The 24,218-nt window shown below is 49.0% G+C and overlaps 1 protein-coding gene across 7 annotated transcripts in view; it reads right to left on the bottom strand.

The window, feature by feature from the left end:
• Nucleotides 1-1,955: 1,955 nt before the first annotated feature.
• GRAMD1B (GRAM domain containing 1B) overlaps nucleotides 1,956-24,218 on the bottom strand; it is a 101,001-nt gene continuing 78,738 nt past the window's right edge. For all 7 annotated transcript variants that reach the window (XM_041480524.1, XM_041480523.1, XM_041480527.1 and 4 more), the window contains 16 exons: nucleotides 22,691-22,775; nucleotides 19,875-19,978; nucleotides 18,232-18,327; nucleotides 17,800-17,880; nucleotides 14,933-15,048; nucleotides 13,803-13,959; nucleotides 13,039-13,228; nucleotides 11,929-12,072; nucleotides 11,204-11,322; nucleotides 9,683-9,825; nucleotides 8,532-8,635; nucleotides 7,601-7,804; nucleotides 7,369-7,459; nucleotides 4,578-4,685; nucleotides 3,111-3,228; nucleotides 1,956-2,141 (listed from right to left, as the gene is read on the bottom strand). In XM_041480524.1, the coding sequence (XP_041336458.1) occupies nucleotides 2,052-2,141; nucleotides 3,111-3,228; nucleotides 4,578-4,685; nucleotides 7,369-7,459; nucleotides 7,601-7,804; nucleotides 8,532-8,635; nucleotides 9,683-9,825; nucleotides 11,204-11,322; nucleotides 11,929-12,072; nucleotides 13,039-13,228; nucleotides 13,803-13,959; nucleotides 14,933-15,048; nucleotides 17,800-17,880; nucleotides 18,232-18,327; nucleotides 19,875-19,978; nucleotides 22,691-22,775 (1,950 nt within the window). In that variant the 3' untranslated portion in view covers nucleotides 1,956-2,051. The remainder of the gene's footprint in view (nucleotides 2,142-3,110; nucleotides 3,229-4,577; nucleotides 4,686-7,368; nucleotides 7,460-7,600; nucleotides 7,805-8,531; nucleotides 8,636-9,682; nucleotides 9,826-11,203; nucleotides 11,323-11,928; nucleotides 12,073-13,038; nucleotides 13,229-13,802; nucleotides 13,960-14,932; nucleotides 15,049-17,799; nucleotides 17,881-18,231; nucleotides 18,328-19,874; nucleotides 19,979-22,690; nucleotides 22,776-24,218) is intronic.

Below are 24,218 nucleotides of genomic sequence, written 5' to 3' on the forward strand. Positions count from 1 at the left end.
AGCAGCAGGGGAATTCTGTGTGCTTAGTAATTGTGGGAGTGGCTAAGAGGGGGAAGGGGGACTCTGGGACAGTCTGGCAAGTCACAGTGGGGAAAATGAGCCCCAGAAAGCCCTTCCCAGGCCCTAGCACCTCAGTTTCATGGTACAGCAGCCATTTCAGCAGCCTCCCTGGGAAAAAGTCAGGGAGCAGTACAGTAGTCAGCAGCATTAAATTAAATAAATAGTCATAAATAGCCATTACTCTCTGGTTTTCCCCAGCTGGAGCTTGCTTTCACAGTCTGAAATGTCCTTTTGATAGCCTGGCTCCATCCATGCTCCTGCACATGGGAGTCTTGTGTGGGGCATGTGTTTAGCACTTGGTCCTGGGGAGAAATCAGCAGGTCACTCCTGCATCCATTGGAAAGTGGGAGCTCAGAGGGTTTTCCTCAGGCTGCACTGAGGATATTCTGTGCTACAGAATGGTGTGAGACCAATTATTCATCCTGGAGGAGCTACAACTGCACCATTTCCAAACTGGGGATGTGCAGCTGCCTCCCTCCTGCCAGCCAGAAGGTGGAAAAATCCCAGTGTTGGACAAAGTGGGACTCACATTCTCATCACCTACCTGGCTGGGGGGAGAGGCAAAACCATTTATTAAACACTTCAAGAAGCAGCCTGCATCCCCACTCCAATCCCCATGGGGTTTGTGCATTGCACAGCACAGCCAAGCTGCCCCTCTTCCCCATCTGGCTGCTAATGGACTCTGGAATTATCCCCCGGAAGAACTGAAAATGCACACTGGCTTTCTTCTAGTGCAGCTCTGGCACCTGGCTGCCTCCCAGGGCTGCACTACCCAGCTGATGGAGACACCCTCACAGCCAGCTCTGTCCTGCCACCCTCTGATGGGCCCTTTTTCCTTTCCTCCCATGGTCCCTGTCACCTTCCTGACCTCTCCTGGATTTTTGGAAGCCTTGTTGCTCCTCAGATGCAGTCACATAACTATCCACAGTGATGGCTCTTGCTGCATAGATACAATTATGTAAGTTTATCCCAGGCAAGGAAAGGAAGCTGGTTTTTCCCCCGTTTTCCCACAGATTTTACAAGACAAGGGCTGGGTGAACAAACAGGAGAGAGATTTGCTGAGCTGGGTAGTGGGAGTGCTTGCAAATCAATCCTAATTTTGGTTTTGTGTTTAAATTTGGGTCCTCCCACCGTGGTGATTCCAGCAGCGATGCAGACCTGCAGCACAGGGGTGGCTCAGTGGCAGGGGCCCAAGCACAGGGAAAGCAGAGAACAGGAAAAGGGGACACTGTCACAGGTGTGCTCTCCCCTTCTCACACACCTGGGAGGCAGACCCTCCCCTGGCTCTCACTGCAGCATCAGGACAGGAGGAACACGGGGGGGTTGTGGAAGGGATTGCAGCTCGGTCACCTCTGTGCTCTGCTCTCTGAGCCAGCCTGGCTGCCCTGACAGCAAATTCCTGCCCCAGGAGGGGCCTGCCAGGGGGATCTGCCCTCCACAGAGCCACAGCAGCTCCCCCTCCTCTCCAAAGCAGCTCTGCAAGGGATTGACTGCGACTGCCAGCCCTGTGTGCCCTGCAGGCAGCAGGGTGAGGGAGGTGACAGTGTCCCCTCTGGGAGGTAACAGAGCCAAGCAGGGACCTCCATGCGCAGGGAGGGGATGGGGACGGGCAGGGGGGCACTCACACTGATGCTTCCCTTTGAGACAACAGAAACAGACAGACAGACAGACAGGAATATTACAGAGGAGCGGTGCACGGGCCCAGGGAGCAGAGCTGGGCACGGCCCTCAGCACACCTCAGTGCTGGGAGAGCACAGCCCTCCCACACACACACCCCCACACGCCCAGAGACCCTCCAGTTCAGCCAGTGTTGGAGGTCACTCCTTCCCCTCTTTAGGCTTTTTTTCTTTTTTTTTTCTTTTTTTTTCTCTTAAAATCTGTATATAATATATATATTTATATCTGTATATATATATATATTTATATATATATTTATATATCCTATTTACACATATTGCACACCGTCCTCTGGCCTCCTGCATTCCTGCCTGTTAATGGAAACGTTTCCTTTTCTCCTCTGGATCTGACCCGAAGTCCCTGGACCCGATGCCATTCTGGAGATTTATTAGAGAATCCTTCATCTGCAAGACAAGAGATTTCTCCACTGTGGTGCTACCCTAGAGGAGAGAACTTGGGGGTTTCCTTTTTCTTTTTTTCCCTGTATCAAGTATTGTGGTTTTGGGAGTGGGGAGTCAGGGCTGGGATGCACAAATGGGGACTGGGAACGTGGGGCACCATCTTCCAGGAGAAGGGGTGAGCAGAGTCCAGGGTAAGAATAAACTCCTGTGTGACAACCAGCACAGTGCTGAGGAGCCAAGGAGGCTGAAGTCTGTCCTTACCTACACCCAGGTGAGCTGCTGAAACTGTGTGATAAGGACATGGATTGGCATTCCCTAAGTTCTCTCTCCTTAGGGGAAAGCAGCTCACATTTAGGGACTTAGGAAGCAGCTCTCATTTCTGAACTGTGTTTTCAGCAGCCCTATGTGCTTTTAAGGGAGCACACCCTTAAACTCCTGGATTTATGAGGAAGCAGCTCTCATTTCTGAACTGTGTTTTCAGCAGCCCTATGTGCTTTTTAGGGAGCACACCCTGAAATTCCTGCATTTATGAGGAAGCAGCTCTCATTTCTGGACTGTGTTTTCAGCAGCCCTGTGTGCTTTTTAGGGAGCACGCCCCGAAATTCCTGGACTTATGCTACAAGAGTTTGTCCCCTTCCTCCCTGAAAGCTGCATGTAAATCCAGGGTTCAGCTCAAACCAGTTTGCTCTCCAAGCTGGGATGACAGATGAGATACCAAATGTGCCCATATGAGGTTTTTGGCCCTGCAGGGCTCTCTCCTTGACGTGCATGGACCCCTCTGATGGGAGAGAGCAGCCACTGCCCCCTGTGACTGCCCTTGTGGTACCCACCAGCAGCAGGAGATGGCTCTAAAGGAGCTGGCAGACCTGAGGGGCTGTGGTGGAAGCAGGAGGTGCTGAAGGATGGGGAGCAGGACTGGGAGGACACAGTGACACCCTGGTCACAGCCCTGCCTGCAACTGTGCAGTCTCACCTGGTCCAGGAGCATCACGGAGGATTTGATGATCTCGCGCCATTTCTGCAGCTCTGAGTCGTGGTACTTCTGCTGGGACTCCAGCAACTGGGCCCACTCTGACTGAGACTGGGGTAACCTGCCACAAAAACACAGGCAAGGGTCATAAAATCCCAGTTTGGACAGAGATTTCTCTTTCACAGAATCCCAGAATGACCAGGTTGGAAGAGATCTCCAAGATCATCGCCTTTCAGGAGCTGTGCAGAGTGAGGAGGGCACCCCTGAGTCTCCTTTTCTCCAGGTGAGCACCCCCAGCTCCCTCAGGGGTTCCTCTCAGGGTTTGTGTTCCCAGCCCCTCTCCAGCCTCGCTGTCCCCTCTGGCCGTGCTCAGTGTCCCAAGGTCCTTCCCAAGCTGAGGGGCCAGAGCTGGGCACAGCACTCCAGCTGTGCCCTCAGCAGTGCCAGTGCAGGGCAGAGTGCCCTCCCTGCTCCTGCTGCCACCCCATTCCTGAGCCAGGCCAGGAGCCACTGGCCTTCCTGGCCCCCAGGGCACTCTGCTGCCTCCTGTCCAGATGCTGTCCCTCAGGTCCCTTTCTGCCTTTATTGTGAGAAATAGCTGCTCTGGCTCTTTTTTCCAAGCCTTTCCCTTCAGGACAGATGGAAGCATTCCAGGTGCTTGGATGGATTCAGGTGCTTCCACAGCAATCGTGGCTGCAACACAAAAATTACCCACGTGGAGCCACCCACGTAATTCCAGCACTTGCACATCACACTGTGCAACCAGGATGTAAGTTCTGTACTTAAATACTATTGTAGTGGTCTAAAAATCACCAAGAGCACCATAGAAAGATAAAATCAAAAAAAGATAAAGTCAAAAGTATCTATAATCACCTAAAGTATCTTTCTGTGGGGAAGTAGCAGGGCTGGTATGGGGAAGATAGTAATTCCTTTGCTAAGTAGGAGAAATGACACAAATAGGGCAAAAAATTCCAACACAGAGGTAGCACATGGCTATGAATGCTTGAAGTGTAGCCAGGGAGCAACTGGGACTCCAAAAAAAGGGACACAAGGGGACAAAAACACCTCAGAAAAGTGGATGCAGGATGTTCTCAGCCTCTAAAACAGACCAGAGACCACTCAGGCAGGACATCTGCATCCACACCTTCCAAAACACAAACCTGACAGACCGTGTGTCCCAGGCCCAAATTCTCCTCTGACACAAAGGGATCATTCTAAGATGCTGCAGATACAGAGGGAAGTTTGGCCATCAGAGGAGGGGAAGTGACCCCCTCAGCCCAAAACTGCTGAACATTTATCCACAGAGCATCCTCTGTGGCCTTAACTCTGCTCTTCAGCTGCAGGGGAAATGCACACAGCCCTTCAGCTTCACGCGTTTTGCACAGCAGTGAGAGCCCAGAGCTCTGGTGTGACAGGGAAGCCCCTGACACCCAGAGAAGCCAAGGAGAGCCCCAGCAGGCCTGGCTGTACCTCTCCTGCAGCCTCAGGCCCTGCCACGCCGTCAGCGTCTGCGTGGTGTACTCCAACATCCAGAGTTTGTAGAACAGCATCATGTTGAGAATGACCAGCAGCACCAGACTGCAAAGGAAGCAAGAAAACAGCCACCTCAGGAGCATTCCACACTCGCTGCCGGCCAGGAGCACCTGGGACAACAGCCAGCCCTTCAGGAAGGTGTCTGAGGCCCAGTCCATGCTGTGAGTGGGGATTTAATCTGAGTGAGCAAAACTTCACCTCGTGGAAGAAATGTGTGAGCCAGGAGGACAGACAGACAGACAGGGCGGGGTGAGTGGATGTGCTGAATGCAGAGAAAGGGAGGGAAATGGGAGAGTAAAGAGGTAAAAAAAGAGAGAGACAGTACCTGAAACAGATCCTAATGGGAGCAGGGAAGAGAAAAGACGGAGCAGCTGCAGGTTAGAAACGGACTGACACAAACTGGGTGGGAGGGGGAGGCTCAGACAGTGCAGGAGGTACAGGGGGAAGGGAGCAGAGGGAGGAGAGGCAGAAGGACAGACAGGAATCCGTGAGCCTGCACTGCTGGTGAAGCTCCCTCAGCACAGCTGGGCTCCTGGGGACAGCAGGCAGCTGTGCAGGCACTGACACACACACAGTGCTCACAGCCAGCCTTTCCCAATCCTAGTGCAGGCACTGACACACACACAGTGCTCACAGCCAGCCCTCCCCAATCCTAGTGAGGCACTGACACACACACAGCCAGCCTTTCCCTATGCTAGTGAGGCACGGACACACACACACAGTGCTCACAGCCAGCCTTTCCCTATCCTGGTGAGGCACTGACACACACACAGTGCTCACATCCAGCCTTTCCCAATCCTAGTGAGGCACTGACACACACACAGTGCTCACATCCAGCCTTTCCCAATGCTAGTGAGGCACTGACACACACACAGTGCTCACATCCAGCCTTTCCCAATGCTAGTGAGGCACTGACACACACACAGTGCTCACAGCCAGCCTTTCCCTATGCTAGTGAGGCACGGACACACACACACAGTGCTCACAGCCAGCCTTTCCCTATCCTGGTGAGGCACTGACACACACACAGTGCTCACATCCAGCCTTTCCCAATCCTAGTGAGGCACTGACACACACACAGTGCTCACATCCAGCCTTTCCCAATCCTAGTGAGGCACTGACACACACACAGTGCTCACATCCAGCCTTTCCCAATGCTAGTGAGGCACTGACACCCACACAGTGCTCACAGCCAGCCTTTCCCTATGCTAGTGCAGTCACTAACACACACACACTCACAAAGAGTGTTCACATCCTCCATTCCCAAAGCAGGCACTGACACACACACACACAGTGTTCACATCCCCCCTTCCCAGTGAGGCACTGTCTCACACACACACACACTGTTCACATCCTCCCTTCCCCATGCCCACCCCAGCACTGGGACACACCCCAGCCATGCCCTGCCCAGCTCCTCTCACCCCCACCACGCAGGGGGGCATTTCTGCTCCTCCCCAGGAAGAGATTCCAGAATGCCAGGCTGGTGCCTGGCTCTGAATAGTGCAGTTATTTTGCTGGAAGAATGGCCCACTATGACCAGTTCAGTCAGGCGGATGGCAACGGGCCAGAGGAATATTCTGGAAACACCACAGAGGGCTCTGTGACCCAAGTGAAGCTGTCAGGAGACGCTGGCACAGAGCTTGGGTACCTCTGAGCTATGTTCTCATCATGACAGCACCTTACAGCACCTCATTTATCACTGGCTGGGTGCTGCTGCAAGCCTCTGCATCTGTGCCCCCTCTGGGACCAGGGAACACAGAAAGGAGCTCAACTGGAGCTCTCATTTGAGCCCTGAAATGCCAGCTTCTCCCCACCTCTCTGAAAGCCAGGTGGAGCTTAAGGAAAAGCTGAGCTCCAGTCAGAAAAGCCTGGATCACTGCTTTAGACTGTTCTGCTCCACAGCAGCTGCCCAGTGAGCACTGCAGCACTGAATGAAGCCTGCTGTCAGCCCGAGGGCAGAGGAACAATAAAACCAGTGAGTTTGGGTATTAAACTGAGCCACAGGGACGTGAGGGGCCCATTCCCAGCTCACTTGGAGAGCACATGCCAGTCCAAGACCACCAGTCCTGAAAGGTGTGGCAGGAAAGACCCAAACCAAACAGCTCCTGCTGCTGAGCTGATAAAATCACTCCAATCCCTCACACTTCAGCTGTTTCTTTACTTATTGTGCAGAAATCATCTCTCAAGCGTCCGGTAGCTTTCTGGCTGTACCTCTCATCAAAATCACTGCCCAGCACCAGACATGAAAAGGTTTTGTTGACCAGATGTGACAGAATCCTCAGAGACACTGAGCCCTGCTGGGGCAGCCCAGTGACTCCCAGAGAACCCTGCACAGTCATTGTCCCTCACAGCAGCTGGTGTGTCAGCAATTGAATCACTTGTTTTAAATTACCCACACACAGTTTCTGTGTCACTAAACATCTGTAAACTGCATTCCTGAAGTAAAAAACTAAAAAATAAAATGCTTATACTTGTTGGATTTCTTCTCTTGTAGGTATTGACTCCTCTCTTCTTGCACAGCTGCCTCTGTCCTGATTCTCACTGTCCCTGACAGGTCCCAGACCTGCCTTTAGGACTCCCAGCTCAGAGCTGCAAAGCCCATGTTTGGCTAAAACAAGGGCAAAACCCAGGGGCAAGGAGACAAGGGAGCACAGAACTCCAGGAGCACAGACAAACCAAAGGTGTTTAATGCCGGCTGGGGAGGAGAGCAGAAAAAACCATCACTTACACAAAGCTGATGACAAGGAGCAGCTTGGAGACACTCTGCAGGTGGAAGCCACTGGGGCTCTCCTCAGGGATGTGCCGTGTCTGAGTGGAACCTGAGGAGATGGGATGCATTTGGGATGGGAAACAGGGAAGGGCAACCCCTGATCCTCTACCCACCCTCCACCTCACCCAGACAAGCCCAACACTGCCCCTCTGTGACAAACCCCTGCTTGTCCCCATCCCCAGCTGCTCACCTGCCACGTGCTTGATTCGATGGGCAACCTCCTCATCCGTGGGGGTGGTGACGGGGCTGAGCACCTCCTCCAGGTGTGGCACCCTCAGGTGGGCGTGGGCGCGTTTCCGCCGCCGCACCGTGGATTGCTTGCTCACCTTCTCTTTGGGGGATTGTCTGTGCACCTCAGCCAGGTACGTGCTCTCTGTTTTGGTCAGCTCGCTCTCTGCAGCACCAAGGGGGAGCATTTTGTAGAGAGAGAGAGGTTTAACCCCTCTGCTGTGGTGCTTTAGGATTTCAGCTTTCTTATTTTCCACCTGTTTGTAACCCTGCAGTTCTTTAGTGCAGAACTCCAAACTCCACACACAGTGGGAGCTGCTGCTTCCCCATTTGGGGCAGACACAACAATTCCTCTGCAGGCCTGGCAATCAAGGACACCTCACTGCCTCAGGCCTGAGAGATGGAAACAAAAGGGAGTTGGGGGCAGCAAACTTGGGGTCAATGACTTCATTGGCTGAAGCTGGAATTGGAAGACTGACCCCCAATATGCAAATGGACCCAACTTATAAAAGTGTGAAAACCCATGACCCATTTTCCATTTGTGGGTGGGCTTTGCCTGCCCTAAATGTCCCTGAAGGCCCTTCAATAAATAAATCTGCTTTTTATTCTCTTAATTTTGCCTGGCCACTGTTTTTAAGTAGCCCCCAAAAAAGCATCAGCTGGACCAAAGAAGCTGCTGCGCAGGGTCTGAGAGATTTGTGCTCCACATTCCTCACACTTTTCACCAAAATTTGACCCCAAACTGCCTGACAGGGAGCAGGATTTGCTGCCCTGATTGATTCCAGCAGGTCATTTATTCCAGCTGTGGTATTCCCTTTTGTAAGCCCCCCAGGGTTGGCTCATGCTGCCCACTCCCAGGGAAACACGAGTGCCACTGGCATTGCCTCTCTTACCTAAGTGACGGAAATAATCTTCCAGGCCGCTCCAAAAATTCTTCTCAATGAAGGATTTCACCAGCCCCCAAGGCTGTTTCCTGTAGCGTAATTCTGTGGAAACCCTGTGAGGAGGCAAAGGTCAGTCATTCCCCTGGTTTTGCTTCCTGGGGGTGATGTCAACTCACAGTCTTTGTCAGTGTAAATCCAGGAAATAATCATGTACACTGTTATTTCTGGAATGCTCTCAGCCCTTCACGTTTCCAGAGGAGAAGCACTGCTGGAAAAATCCTTCCAAAGGCAGGAAGAGCCTCTCCCAAGAGCACTCCAGGGCCATTTGGCAGACACTTGGATTATCATTACTGAAGCCACATGGACATAGCTCTGCCCAGTACTCAATTCCTCTGTTTAGTCCCAGGACGTTCATCCTGTGCTTATCACAGTCTGCAGTGCTAACAGGCTCTGCAAACCCCTGCATCCAAGAGAGAGGCAGGAAAAATCTGTAAATCCTCTCCCTGATGCTGCTGTAACTCCTCTGCACTGATGGCAACCCAGCAGGTGAAAATCCTGCCCCTGCTCTTGGTGACAGGAATGTCCCAGCAACAGGACAAAGAAGAAGATGTGACAGAATCTTCAGAGCCACTGAGCCAGTGACTCCCAGAGAACCCTGCACAGTCACTGTCCCTTACAGCAGCTGGTGTGTCAGCAATTGAATCACTTGTTTTAAATTACCCACACACACACAGTTTCTACGTGTCATTGAAACTGCGTCCCTGATGTAAAAAAATAAAAAATTAAACACTTGTTGGATTTCTTCTCTTGTAGGTATTGACTCCTCTCTTCTTGCACAGCTGCCTCTGTCCTGATTCTCACTGTCCCTGACAGGTCCCAGACCTGCCTTTAGGACTCCCAGCTCAGAGCTGCAAAGCCCATGTTTGGCTAAAACAAGGGCAAAACCCAGGGGCAAGGAGACAAGGGAGCACAGAACTCCAGGAGCACAGACAAACCAAAGGTGTTTAATGCCGGCTGGCGAGGAATGCATTAAAAAATAATAATAATAAAAAAGAAACAAACAAAGAAATAACCCCCTCAACCCCTCCTAACACACCCAAACAGCAAAACCCCCTCCCAAAGGTGCCTTTTGCTCATCATTCACTCCCCAGGAGAGGTACCTGAGTCGGCTTTTGTTTCTGGCAACACGAGTCAACGTGTAGCGGTTAATGGTGTAGAAATAATCGTGGTAGGGGACGTCGTGAGTTAGCACCTCTGCATCTATGACATAGCACTCGCTCTCCTGGCTGGCTTTGTACATTGTCTGCAGGAAAAACAGCGTGCAAGGCAACTCTGAGTGTGCTCAGGATGCTGCTCTGAGAGACTGGCACCTCCAGCAGCACTCTGCAAACAGGAGACACCCCCACGCCCCAGCCCCGCTCTGCAGCTCTGCTGCGAGCAGCTCACCCCGAAGGGAAGGCAGAGGAAAACCAGGGTTTCACCCAGATGCTTCTTGTGAGTACATTTTTAAAAGGGCATTCAGCTCCTGCCTCCAGGATTTTGTAACAGAGGTGTTACACACAGTGCCAGGTGGGGACTGGCTCGCTGGGACCTCTCCAAGTGGGACCTCTCTGAGTGGGACCATTCCAAGTAGAACCTCTCCAAGGAGAACCTCTCCAAGTGGGACCTCTCTGAGTGGGACCATTCCAAGTGGGACCTCTCCTCTGGCGTCTGCCTTGTCAGGGACCCACCTGAGATTTTAGCATGAATTCTAGCTAATAAATTGTCTGGCATAAATCATTCTGTGATTCTAAACACCGTAAGAACGCATCACTTTCTTCTTTCAGGTGCTTCTGATGTGCTTTTCCCTTTGCTCCAGAGCAAACCTCGCCCAGAGGACAGACAGACAGACACAGGTCAGCACAGATCCCTGGACAAAGCATGGCTTTTCCTGCAGACTGCTCCCACCCAGCTCTGCAGTGAGGACACACAGGGGGTGCTTTGGTGGTTGAGCCAAACTCAGAATTAAATAAACCATGGTTTGTTTATCTGAGGGTGTGCACTTCCTTTTGCTCTCCCTTTTCCTTTCTGCTCCCTGCACCTCTCCTCACACCCTCACCAGTCCCACCTTGCTGCTGGCATCCCCCTCTCTGAAATGTGGTGCTCAGACCCCTTTTCCTGGCTCACTCTCAGCAATCCCTAAAGCTCACTTTCAGTATTTACCCTTGGCCACTTGAACACATCTCTAGACATGGAAAGAAGCTTTTCCTCCCCGCTAGAAACAGCCAGCCTGGCTCCTCCCAGTGCATTGTTTCCCTTTTTTACCTTTTTAAAGAGATCATCTCACTGTCCTCAATACAACAAAAAATCCACAACACCCTGTGGAGCTGTGAGAAGGACTGGTCAGGCAGTATCTGACTTCCTGAGTAATATTTGCTGGGCTGAGCACAGCTCAAAAACCACCAGTTTGGGTGAGAAAACCCTGCCTTGTTCACAAACTCAGCTGCTTTTGCTGGGAAATTTGGGGTGCTTTCAGGAACTATTAACTATTCATGGCTGCAGTGATACTGGGCAGCAAGTTAAAGCAAGGAAATGTGAACAGAAAAATGGACAGGGATAATGATAAAACATGCTCAGGACGAGAAAATAACTCTCAGAGAAGTTTGTACCAAGCATCCCAGCCCTGCTCCACTGTCACTTACCTGAGTCTCAGTGACTGTGGCAGTTTTGGGGGCCAGAGGGTTGGTGAGGGTGATGGTGTACAGGATCACTCTGGTCTGATTGCCATTTTCCTCCTTCTTCCAGGGGTGAAAGATAATGTCTGAGAGGATAAAACAACATTCCAGTCAAGTGACTGGGGAGGGACCTCAGGTCAGTCCCCTGGGGAAAGGCAGAGCCATATAACCAAGCTGGGGATGGGATTTCCTTCCCCTTGGGGAGCCTGGCTGCTCTAGAGCTCAGCTGAGTGTGAAACAAAGGCCTCCTGTGCTAAATGTGAGTATTTTCCCCTCTTTCAAGGGCAAGGAAAGGGGAGAGGCTGGGGATTTATCTCCTTCAGCAAACCTACAGTTACAGGGAAAGGAGGACTAGGACACACTGAGGAATTCTCTCTGCAGCTCTGTCTGTGTCAGGTGTGGAGCTAGAAGAGCTTTTCCCTCACACTGCTAAGCCTTGAACAGAAGATCTGGCTTTAGGTGATGATAAAAAATAAGAAAATCAGCTTTTTCCATAAAAAAGCTGTTCCAGCTGTTAGAAAATGAAACCAGATGGGCACAGAGATCCTGCTGCTTTTGGCTACCACCAGCACTGTGGCCACTCTGTCCCAAAATCTGCTCCGAATGTCACCTAAGCAGACAAAATTGTAGCTCCAAGGCAGAGCCCTTCGCCCTGCAGCCCCTGGGCAGCTCCAGCAGCAGCAGCAGCTCACCAGAGAAGCGGCGCTGCTCCATGAAGTCCCTCTGGAACTGGGAGTCAGTGAAGAGCAGGTCGTAGAGCTTGTCCACGCTGAAGTTGAACACCTCGTTCACGTACTGGCGCCCGTTCAGGTCCTCGTAAAAGGCCTGGACTTCCCCTGTGGGCAAAGAGAGCCTCAAGGTCCAGCCATGACCCTCCAGGGTGATGAAAAATGTACTTTCACGGCACCAGGACCTCAATATTTCAGAAGGAATCTAAAGGAGGACTTCAAAGAGAGCCTCAAGGTCCAGCCATGACCCTCCAGGGTGATGAAAAATGTACTTTCACGGCACCAGGACCTCAATATTTCAGAAGGAATCTAAAGGAGTACTTCAACTGATGCCTCAGGTTTTGGCTTTTCTATTTTTCACATTCTGTGCTGCTTCAGTGTGTAGATCTGGGTTCACATCAGGGGATGGGGAGCTCTGTGCACAGAGCAGGGACACAAAACAATTCCTGCTCCAGCTGGGCACCAAGGACAAATGATCCAAATCTCAGCCCAAGAGCACAAACCCCGTGGGCTGGAGAGAGAAAAACAAGCAGGATGGGAGTGCAGGGGCTGAGCTGGAATTGGACACTGAACTGCAATGTGCACATGGAGCAGAGCTGATCCCAGGGAGAGACCCCGGGAGCGCTCGTGCATTTTGGGACCATTTGGGTTCATCCTGGGTGCAGCCCTGGCTGGGCTCTTGTGCTGCCCAAGGTGCATCCATGGAGGAGATCCTTTGAATAAATCCCTGCTTTATTCTAACTTGGTCCAGCCTCTCTTCTAGGCCAGCTTTCACAAGGCAACACAACTCTTTTCCTGCACTGATCCCAGGGCAAGAAGTTGGGACATCAGAAGGGATAATTAATTACATAGGTAAGGGGTAATTAATTATTTTAGGCACATCCTAAAATTTTTAACCACACCCTAAAATGTAAACACATTCACTTTCTGCAGCCCACAATGAGAATTCTTTGCATCTTCAGGGTCCAGAAAGGATTTCAGTAGTCACCACTCCACTCCCTCACAGGGAGGGATGGGATAAGGCTGGAAGGAGCCCTGATGGAGTGGATGATGGAGTGGCCTTTCCCCACCCACCTTCATCGTGGGTGTCTGAGGAGTCACTGAGCTCTGTGGGAATGTCCTCGTTGTCATTGAAGTCCAGGGAGGGGGAGTTCACAGGGCCAATGATGTCGATCTTCTCTCCCATGATGTTGGCAATGCCAAGGTCCTTCTCCACAGGACTCTCTGCCACTGCCTCCTCCTCTTCTGGGAGCACTCCATCGAACTGCAGCAAGGACAGGGCACAACAAGGGCAACATCAGCACCTGCAAATGGGCTTTATTTCAAAAAACCTCACATCTCTGAGACTATCTCTGAATATTTGGCTTTAACTTACCAGGAAATTAAATAGAGAGAGGAGGACAACTGCCATACAATGTTTGTAGAACCTCCTCTCAAAAAATCAGTGTTCAAGCTTTGAACACCACCAGGATTTTTGTTCAGACAAGAACAATATTGTCCAATACTGGTATTGCTCCTGAACAAACTAAAAGAACCTAAGGTAATATCTAATCAAGGTCTGCTCTGCCATCATACCAGGAGGGTACACACTGTTTTCCAGGGAATAACTGAAGGCAGGGAAGAAACTGCAACCCTTTTATGTCCAAAACTTTTCATCCAGAAGTACAGAAAGGAAAATGCTCTTGCTGCTGAGAGTCCCAGTAACAACATCACTAACCAAGGACTGAAATCAGCAGCAATGGAAGAGGAGCTGGAGGTGAACAAACCTCATACAACCCACGGGGTGCTGGATTTCAGGGAAAACAAATTCCTGCTGCCAGGGGAGGGAGAAAACTCACCGAGGCTGGGGCTTCACTGCTGCCCGTGGAGGTCAGGGTGCTGGCAGTGACAGATTTCTTTGGCAGCTGAGGGCTGGCTTCTGGCTTGGCCTCCATGCTGCTCTTGGAGGAGCTGTCGTTGACTTCATTCTCCTCCACGGGGATTTCTTCACAGTAGCTGGGACGCCACAGAGAACACAGGTTTTTATGGTTACCCCTCTCACAACAGCTACAGCTGCACACACAGAGCAAGTGAAAATGTTTCTATGAAGTTTCCAGGCTGTCCAGAAGCAGGAATGGCTCAGTGCAGGGAGAGCAAGCCACAATTATTTGGGTGTTTATACAGGGATTGACAAGCATCAGCATTTTCTGGCCATGCAACACTGCCTGGCCTTGTGACCGGGGTGCTTTGGCATTTCTAGAATTGTTCAGCTGGCTCAGCAGGCATTTCAGTCCCTCCCAGTGATGCCTTAAGTTTGAGCTTTTCTATTTTTCAGATCCTGTGCTGCTTTAGTGTGTAGTTCTGAGCTACATATTAGGGGATGGTGAGCTCTTTTCACAGAGCAGGGAGACAAAACAATTCCTTCTCTAGGAATTGAGAAGGAATTGTTGACAATTGACCAATAGTCCTTGGTCCCCTTGTCCTTGGGACCAAGGACAATCGATAGAAGGCTCAGGCCCAAGAGCACAAACACCATGGGCTGAAGAGAGAAAAACAAGAAGGATGGAGCTTCATAACCTTAAGCTGTAATTGGACAATTAACTCCAATATGCACATGGAGCAGAACTGATCACAGTGAGAGACCCCGTGAGCGCTCGTGCATTTTGTGACCATTTTGGTTCATCTTGGGTGCAGCCCTGGCTGGGCTCTTGTGCTGCCCAAGGTGCATCCATGGAGGCCTTTTCATAAATCCCTGCTTTATTCTTTAATTCTGTCCAGCCTCTCTCTAGGCCAGCTTTCACAAGGCATCACCAGCTTCCACGAGGAACCCTCCACTCCCACCTTTTAGGCATCACACATTCCAGAGCCACCACTGGTCCAGGTCCCAGATGTGTCAGCACAGGCAGCATTTGGGGCATGCAGCACCCCTGCATGGCTCCCCTGGGGCCACCTCTGCCCCCTCCCAGAGAGCTCAGCCCTCCCCACTCACCCCATGGTGTTGAAGTCATCATCAGGAGGCACGTAGTCTTCGTCGTCGCTGGTCAGCCCCAGCTCGTTGCCGTAACACTGGTGGACAAAGTGCCAGAGCTCCTTCGGGCACAGGGGCTGCAACAGGGGCACAGAACGTCACACGTGTGCAGCCAAGAATGCAAACTACACTGGGAGTCTGGGATTGTCACTGCCAGGACATTCCTTGCCCTGAAAGAAGTGAGAGATGCTGATACTTGAGGTGAGAGCCTTTCTGTGAGCTCAGCTCTGTGAAATTCCATTTTATGGACTTCATTATTATTTAATTTTTATTACTTACTTTATATATATTTTATTTATTTATATTTATTTTTACATATTTTTATATATGTGTGTGTATGTATGTATGCGTATTTATATATATGTGTATGTATGTATGTGTATATATATGTATGTACATGTATATATATGTATATCTATTTATTTATTTATTTATTGAAATATATATTTATATATGTACATGTATATGTATACATGTATGTAATATTTAAAATATTATAAATGTAGCCATTATATTTCTATAATTATACATATGTAACTTATTTACGGCAACATTTTCTATTTTAAATATTAATTTTAAAATAATATATGCTGGATATATTTTATAAAAATTATATAATTTTATTACAAATATACTAAAATATAATAAAGGCTACAAGACATAAAATTATATATAATGTATTATATATATAATTTTACATATTATGTGTAACATAAAATATTATATATAAACATATATTATATACAATATATAGAATATGTAATTATATATATAACATATAAATATACATAATATATGCCATTATATGCAATGTTTTATTATAGTATTATTTATTATAGTTATATTTTATTATTTATTTAATCTCTGGCCTAGAGATTCCCCCCATGGAGCACAAACAGGCCTTGTCACCAATAATCCCCCACCACCAGCCCCAAATCTGACACTGTGATTTTTCCATGCCACAATCTCCTGTTCCTTTGAAATACCAGCAAGTGCACCCAGAGCAGCTCAGGGATGGGATTTCCCACGAAGCAGAGCTGGAATGTCCCAAAGGAAGCTCTAAACCTACATTTCTCTCTATACAGATCTTTTCCCACCTCTTCTGCTGTGCCCCCATTCAGTGTCTGCTGCTCCATCAAACCCCAAGACTTAATGAGGAGTTTTTTTTTTCCCTCCCCTTCACCTATTTTTAAAATTAAAGCTGCCCAAAGAATCCCAGCTTCAGGGAAAATTATCTAAAATAATCTAGAAAAAAATTTAAAACTTAAATAAAATAAAAAAAATTTAAAGAAATTAAAAATTAAAATTATCTAAAGCAATGAAGAAAAACATTTCCTGCTACAGTTTGGAATCAAAAGGAGTTTGTGTCACCAGACACCCCTGTGAAAAGTAAAAAAGAAGTAAGGAAGAAAAAATTAATTACCCAGCCCATTAAAAAAAGCCCATTTTTAGGGATGCAGGTCAGTGATCACCACATGATTGTGACATGAGGCTCTGAAAAATGGGGCAGGAGAACTTGTGATTTAAAGATGTGCTACAGGCATGAAAGGGGATTTTTACCCCTAAGAAACTTATGACCAACGACAAAGATTTCTGGTAATGAGGGGAAACAAACCCAGTGAACTTTTTCTGAGTTGCTGGCTTGAATTTCTTCCCATAGTAACTGCATGGGATAAGGCAGGAATTTTTTAATCTAGCTCCCCACAGCAGCAACCAAAAGCAGGGAGGAAAAAAAGCCTCTGAGAACTTCATCCAGAGAAATCTGACTGCTCCTCCTTCCCACACACATTAACTCACACTCTTGTCTTATCAGGAAAACTGGACTCAGCTTTTTCTCCCCTTTTCCTGCCAGCTACAGATCCCACATTTGGAAAAAGAGCTCTGGAAGTGCTTCCTGTGTTTATCACCCCCTGTCTCAGCTCCCTTGTGCCTTGACCCTGAGACCAAGGACGCTGAATTTCCTCGGGAGCTCCAAAATCTGCTCAGGTTACAACCACAGGCAAGGTGATCCTTTCTGCTCCTAAATCCTACCCCACTTTTTTTGGGACAGGGTATTCCTGGTGCCTCATTCCTCCAGCAGGGTCTGAATTCCAGCCAGGACACCCCGAGATGCTGGGAGCAGTGTGACATCAGGTTTATTGCTGCCAGAAATCCCCTCCCCACTGTGGAACAGCTACTCAAATCAAACCCAGGATTTACAGGGTCTCTGGCACTGCAGGAGCAGATTTATTTTAAAATCCAACCCAGTGAGCCCTCACCCAGTGCACCCTGCACCCACAACTGCTCTCACTTGGATTTGGGATGCCCTGAACATTCATCTTCTGTCCTGCCTGGATCTCCACACTCCTGGAGCACAGATTTACTGAGAGCTCTGCCTGCACAGTGAGTTATTCCTGCTGCTTTTTGAACTGCTTTCTTGAGGGCTGCTCCACTGTGGAATAACAGACTTCCAAAAAAAAAAAAAAAATTCCCTCCTGAGACCCTGATTCCTCAGCAGAGTGGCACCTACTGTGTGTGATTTACCCCAAAAAATGGGTGATTAACCCCAGAAAATGGGTGATTTCCCCTAGAAAATGGTGATTTGCCCCAGAAAATGGGTGATTAACACCAGCAAAAAAAATTCCCTGCAAAAAGAGGGAATTGCCTCTGCAGTCATGAGCCTGCTCTGCCTGAACACTGGTGTTTAATGTCCCTACTGCCCAAAACCACTTGTGTTTTATGTCCCTTCTGCCCAAACACTTGTTTTTGCTGTCCCTGGGTGTTTTCCAGCCAGAAGTGATGCTCCTGCCCACATCCATCCCCCCCAGCTCTGAGGTTTCTCTCTGTACCTTGTCAAGCAGAGCATTCTGCCAGAGTCTGAACATCATCATGTACGTCCTGTCCCGAGCCCCAAAGGAAGTAAAAAAGTGCTGGATGGGGAGAGAGGGAGAGAAAAAGCAGCTGAGAAAAAGCCAAAAAACAGGAGAAGAACACAACAAGGCTGTTTGGAGTCACTTTCCAGCTGGGGTGAGCCATCCACAGAGCACAGAGTGAAGCTCATGGAGAGGCTCTCACCAGGGAATGGGCACTGAAACAGCTCTGTTAGAGATGTGCTGCTGTAAAACCTGGATATTTCACCTGGCCCCACACCTGAGCTCCAGCCAGAGCCCAGCTCAGCACAAGCCCTGCTCCCAGCCCTTTTCCCAGCTTGGAAAAACCCCCCACACACTCCAAATGCCCTTCCAGCCACGCAGGAGTGGCCTCAGCTGGGTGGGATGTACCTTTTCAGTGTCAGTGCAAACTTGGATGGCATTGGGAATGAGCCGTGCTGTCTTCTCCTTGGTCATGGAGCAGATGTCCTTCAAGCGAACTGTCAGCTGCACCAGGCAGGGAAAAACACCAGGGAAGGGAGAAATTGATGAGAAAGGCAGCAAAAGAGCTTTTCCAAAGCCAATCTGAGCACAACTCTGGGGTTGGCAGGAGGGGGAGAGCCCCAGCAGGGTCTCCCAGGCAGGGAAAACACCAGGAAAGGGAGAAATTGATGAGAAAGGCAGCAGAAGAGCCCTTCCAAAGCCAATGTGGGCACAGCCCCAGGGTTGGCAGCAGTGGGAGAGCCTCACCAGTGTCTCCCAGGGAAAAACACCAGGAAAGGGGGAAATTGATGAGAAAGGCAGCAGAAGAGCCCTTCCAAAGCCAATGTGGGCACAGCCCCAGGGTTGGCAGCAGTGGGAGAGCCTCACCAGTGTCTCCCAGGGAAAAACACCAGGAAAGGGGGAAATTGATGAGAAAGGCAGCAGGAACAGCCCTTCCAAAGGCAATGTGAGCAGAGTCCTGGGGCTGGCAGCAGTGGGAGAGCCCCAGCAGGGTCTCCCAGGTAGGCAAAAACACCAGGAAAGGCAGCAAGTGCTGAGGAAGGCAGCAGAAGAGCCCTTCCAAAGGCAGTGTGAGCAGCAGTGGGAGAGCCTCACCAGGGTCTCCCAGCGGAAGATGTTGCTGTAGAAGCAGATCCAGTTCTCGGAGAGGTAGAGGCGGCCCTGCAGGAGAATGTCCCTCTGGAGAGCACATGAGTAATCTGTGGGAGGACAGCACGTGGTCAGTGAGGAGCAGAACACCACAAGATGCCACTGATGCCTTAAGATTTTTACCTTTGTGTTTTTTAAATCCTGAGCTGCATCAGTGCATGACTCTAAACTCCATATAAAGTGCAGTTAACTTTTCACGTTTTGGTCAGAAAAAATAATTCCTCTGGGCCTGAAACTCAAGGACACTTGACAGCCTCAGGCCCCAAAAAGTATAAACAAAAGAGAACTGGGGAGGGGAGAAAACTGGGGGAATATGACTTCATTACCTGAAATTGTAATTGGATAATTAACCCCTGATATGCAAATAGATCAAACTTATATTTGTCTGAAAAACTTGTCACCATTTTGGGTGTAGCCCCAGGGTTGGCAGCAGTGGGAGAGCCTCACCAGTGTCTCCCAGGGAAAAACACCAGGAAAGGGAGAAATTGATGAGAAAGGCAGCAGAAGAGCCCTTCCAAAGGCAATGTGAGCAGCAGTGAGAGAGCCTCACCACTATCTCCCAGGCAGGGAAAAACACCAGGAAAGGGGGAAATTGATGAGAAAGGCAGCAGAAGAGCCCTTCCAAAGCCAATGTGGGCACAGCCCCAGGGTTGGCAGCAGTGGGAGAGCCTCACCAGTGTCTCCCAGGGAAAAACACCAGGAAAGGGGGAAATTGATGAGAAAGGCAGCAGGAACAGCCCTTCCAAAGGCAATGTGAGCAGAGTCCTGGGGCTGGCAGCAGGGGGAAAGCCCCAGCAGGGTCTCCCAGGTAGGCAAAAACACCAGGAAAGGCAGCAAGTGCTGAGGAAGGCAGCAGAAGAGCCCTTCCAAAGGCAGTGTGAGCAGCAGTGGGAGAGCCTCACCAGGGTCTCCCAGCGGAAGATGTTGCTGTAGAAGCAGATCCAGTTCTCGGAGAGGTAGAGGCGGCCCTGCAGGAGAATGTCCCTCTGGAGAGCACATGAGTAATCTGTGGGAGGACAGCACGTGGTCAGTGAGGAGCAGAACACCACAAGATGCCACTGATGCCTTAAGATTTTTACCTTTGTGTTTTTTAAATCCTGAGCTGCATCAGTGCATGACTCTAAACTCCATATAAAGTGCAGTTAACTTTTCACGTTTTGGTCAGAAAAAATAATTCCTCTGGGCCTGAAACTCAAGGACACTTGACAGCCTCAGGCCCCAAAAAGTATAAACAAAAGAGAACTGGGGAGGGGAGAAAACTGGGGGAATATGACTTCATTACCTGAAATTGTAATTGGATAATTAACCCCTGATATGCAAATAGATCAAACTTATATTTGTCTGAAAAACTTGTCACCATTTTGGGTGTAGCCCCCTGGGGATATATTTAAATATATTAAATATATCATGGATATATTTAATATATTTAGGGATATAAACATATGCTAACATATATAAATATAATATATATAAAAACATGGATATATTTATATTATTTATATATATATATATATGTGTGTATATATATAAACATGGATATACTTGTATTATTTATTTATATATGTATGTATATATATAAACATGGATATATTTATATTATTTAATTTTATATATTTACATTTTAAATATATGCATATATATATATATTTATATATATATATAAACATGGATATATTTAATCCATATAAACACGGATATATTTAATATATTTATCATATGCTTTAAACTTTGTCTGGCCTCTGTTTCTAGGCAAGCCCAAAAAAAGGCATCAGGGGAGCCTAAAGGTGAGGATGAGCAGCAGCACCAAGAGAAGCCACTCCAAGGCAAAGGCAGGAGCTGAGCCCCAGCTGCTGCCTGTCCCCTGGGCTGATTCCTCCAGGGGCCTGTCACACACAATCTCTGTGCCTGACTGACGCTCCTGCCTTACCAGCTGCTCCTCTGCAGCATCCCAGGTGCTATTTCCAGATTTCATCTGTCTCCTCCCTCCTGGTGTCACTGTGAGTTTTCCCCCGGTTTAAGCAGCGTGGGCACAGGAGGGGATGCCCCGTTCTGCAGGACACCGGAGCAGATGCATCTCACCAGCCGGGAGGTGAGGTTTGGGAAGGGCAGTCGTGTGTGAGCAGGGATGCTGGTGTTAGGAAAATTCATCCACAAACACCAGAGTTAGATGTCCAAAAAGAAGTCCTGTGAGTCCTGGAACTATCCCAATCAAGGGAGAGGCCATGGGGCATTCCCCTGGGATCTCTCCAATTTTTGGAGGACTCAGCCTCTTTTTTATCCCAATTTCCCAGCCACATTTCCCTCTCTCTTTCCCCACTGGCTGAGGGACTTGAGAGGTTCAGACTTCCCAGAACACCTGATCCCAAAGATTCCCCTCTAATGTATAACCCTGCCTTTGAATGTTTAATTCTTACAAAATTTAGGGGTTTTTCTTCCCCATTGTTTCTTTCATCTTTCAATGTCCAATTTAATTTATCAGCAAACCTAAAGTTTATTTGTACAAGCAAATATCCTTTTCCATTCATCACTCAGTGGAATCCTTCCCATTGTTTCTTTTCTCAGTGCTGGTTTTATCTACCAGCAGCCCCACAGCTTGTTTGGAAAGACAAATCCACTATTCCTGTCACCAGGAAAAAGGGAGGAAAAGGGAGGAAAAAAATCACATCATCCCCCATCAAATGAGGAAAACCCATCAGAAAGTGCAAAACCCTTTGGAAATGGGCTCTCCCTGTGCTCCAGGTTTGTTGTCAGTGGCAATGTCTGAACACCTGATCCCAAAGATTCCCCTCTAATGTATAACCCTGCCTTTGAATGTTTAATTCTTACAGAATTTAGGGGTTTTTCTTCCCCATTGTTTCTTTCATCTTTCAATGTCCAATTTAATTTATCAGCAAACCTAAAGTTTATTTGTACAAGCAAATATCCTTTTCCATTCATCACTCAGTGGAATCCTTCCCATTGTTTCTTTTCTCAGTGCTGGTTTTATCTACCAGCAGCCCCACAGCTTGTTTGGAAAGACTATTCCTGTCACTGGGAAAAAGGGAGGAAAAAGGGAGAAAAAAATCACATCATCCCCCATCAAATGAGGAAAACCCATCAGAAAGTGCAAAACCCTTTGGAAATGGGCTCTCCCTGTGCTCCAGGTTTGTTGTCAGTGGCAATGTCTGGAGGTGAAAGGAATGAGGGATTTCTCTTCACCAACTAACTGGTGGATAAAACTACCACTGAAAAGAAACAAAGGGAAGGATCCCACTGACTGATGAATGGAATGAGAGGGATTTGTCTTTCCAAACAAACTGCGGGTCTGCTGATAAATAAAACTGGATACTGAGAGGTGAGAGAAACAATGGGAAGACCCAGAAATTCCATAGGAATTCCACTGATTGGCACAAGGAAAAGAAAAAAATAAAGGGGGGGGGACACATTAGAAGGTGGTTTGTAGTAGGGAAGTCTAAACCTTTCAAGTACCTCAGCCAGTGGGGAAGAGAGGGAGAAATGTGGCTGGGAAATTGGGATAAAAAGGAGGCTGCATGCCTTAAAAATGTGAGAGACCCCATGGGAAATCCCTTGGCCTCTCCTTTGATTGGAATAAAGTTCCAGGACTCCTCTGTCTCCTTTTTGGCCATCAAGCCCTGGTGTCAGTGGATGAATTTAAGAATGAAAACCTGGCTGGGTATGCGCTGCCCTCCTCCCCAGAGCCCCCTGGGGCTGCCCTTACCCACGATGAGGCGCTCGGTGTCCGGGAGCTGCTTGAAGAGTTTCCTGAAATCCTCATTGCGCTGCTTGTACGTGGGGCTCAACACCTGCAGAGAAAAAGGGGCTGCTGAGGAGAGGGACGGCCAGGACACGGAGTGGGGACAACAGGGACACCTCGGGGACAGGAGGAGAGGGGAGGCAGAGGCACTGAGGAGCTCCCATCGCAGCCATGGGAGGGTTTGGGCTTTATGCAGGGAGGGAGAGGAAGAGGAGAGCCTGGCTTGGGAGAGCAATCCAGGCTGGGAAGGCTGCAGAGAGGAATTCTCTGTGCCTGCACGCTGTCCAAGGTGGGAGCTGGGCTCTGCTTGCAGCAGTCACCTGCCAGTGGCCAGCAGTGGGGCAGCTACCCCAGGAAATGGGGGAGTCACACCAGAAAATGGGGATCCAGCACAGAAAATGGGGATTCAGCATTGAAAATGGGGGATCCAGCACAGAAAATGGGGATTCAGCATGGAAAATGGGGATTCAGCATACAAAATGGGGATTCAGCACAGAAAATGGGGATCCAGTACATAAAAGGGGTGATTTACCAATAAAAATGGGGGATTCAGCACAGAAAATGGGGATTCAGCATACAAAATGGGTGATTTACCAATAAAAATGGGGGATTCAGCACAGAAAATGGGGATCCAGCACAGAAAAGGGGTGATTTACCAATAAAAATGGGGGATTCAGCACAGAAAATGGGGGATCCAGCAAAGAAAATGGGGATCCAGCATAGAAAATGGGGATCCAGCACATAAAAGGGGTGATTTACCACCAGAGACGGGGGATTCAGCACAGAAATATTTACCCCAGAAAACAAGTGATTCACCCCAGAAAATGGGGGATCCAGCACAGAAAATGGGGAATTGAGCCTAGAAAATGGGGGATTTACCCAAGAAAACGGGTGATTCAGCACAGAAAACAGGGGATTCGGCACAGAAAATAGGTGATTTACCCCAAAAAATGGAGGATTCAGCACAGAGAAGGGGTGATTTACCACCAAAAATGGGTGATTCAGTGTAAGAATCCATGTCTTAGTGCAATACAACAATTCAGCAAAGAAAACAGGTGATTCACCCCAGAAAACAGAGGATTCACCCCAGAAAAAGGGTGATTTACCATCCAAAAAGGGGTCATTCAGCAGAGAAAATAGGGAATTCAGCACAGAAAACAGGTGATTCAGTCCACAAAATGGGGGATTCACTCTAGAAAATGGAGGGTTTGCCCTAGAAAGTGGGGAATTCACCCTTGAAAATGGGGGGTTTGCCCCAGAAAATGGGGGATTCACCCTAGAAAATGGGGGGTTTGCCCCAGAAAATGGGTTATTCAGCCCTGCCAGAGGATCTTGAGCAACCGCTGTCACTGAGAGCCCAGGATCCCCCATGGCCACCCCTGTCCCCAGTGGGAACACTCCAGTGGGGCTCCAGAAGGGCTCTCCCAGTGTCCTGCCCTTGTTTTGTGTCCTGGCCTCAGGAAGGGCTCAGGGAACGCGGGGCTGGAGGGAC

The sequence above is a fragment of the Pyrgilauda ruficollis genome, unplaced genomic scaffold (genome assembly GCF_017590135.1).
Source record: "Pyrgilauda ruficollis isolate IOZ18807 unplaced genomic scaffold, ASM1759013v1 scaffold52, whole genome shotgun sequence".
Lineage (NCBI taxonomy): Eukaryota > Metazoa > Chordata > Aves > Passeriformes > Passeridae > Pyrgilauda > Pyrgilauda ruficollis.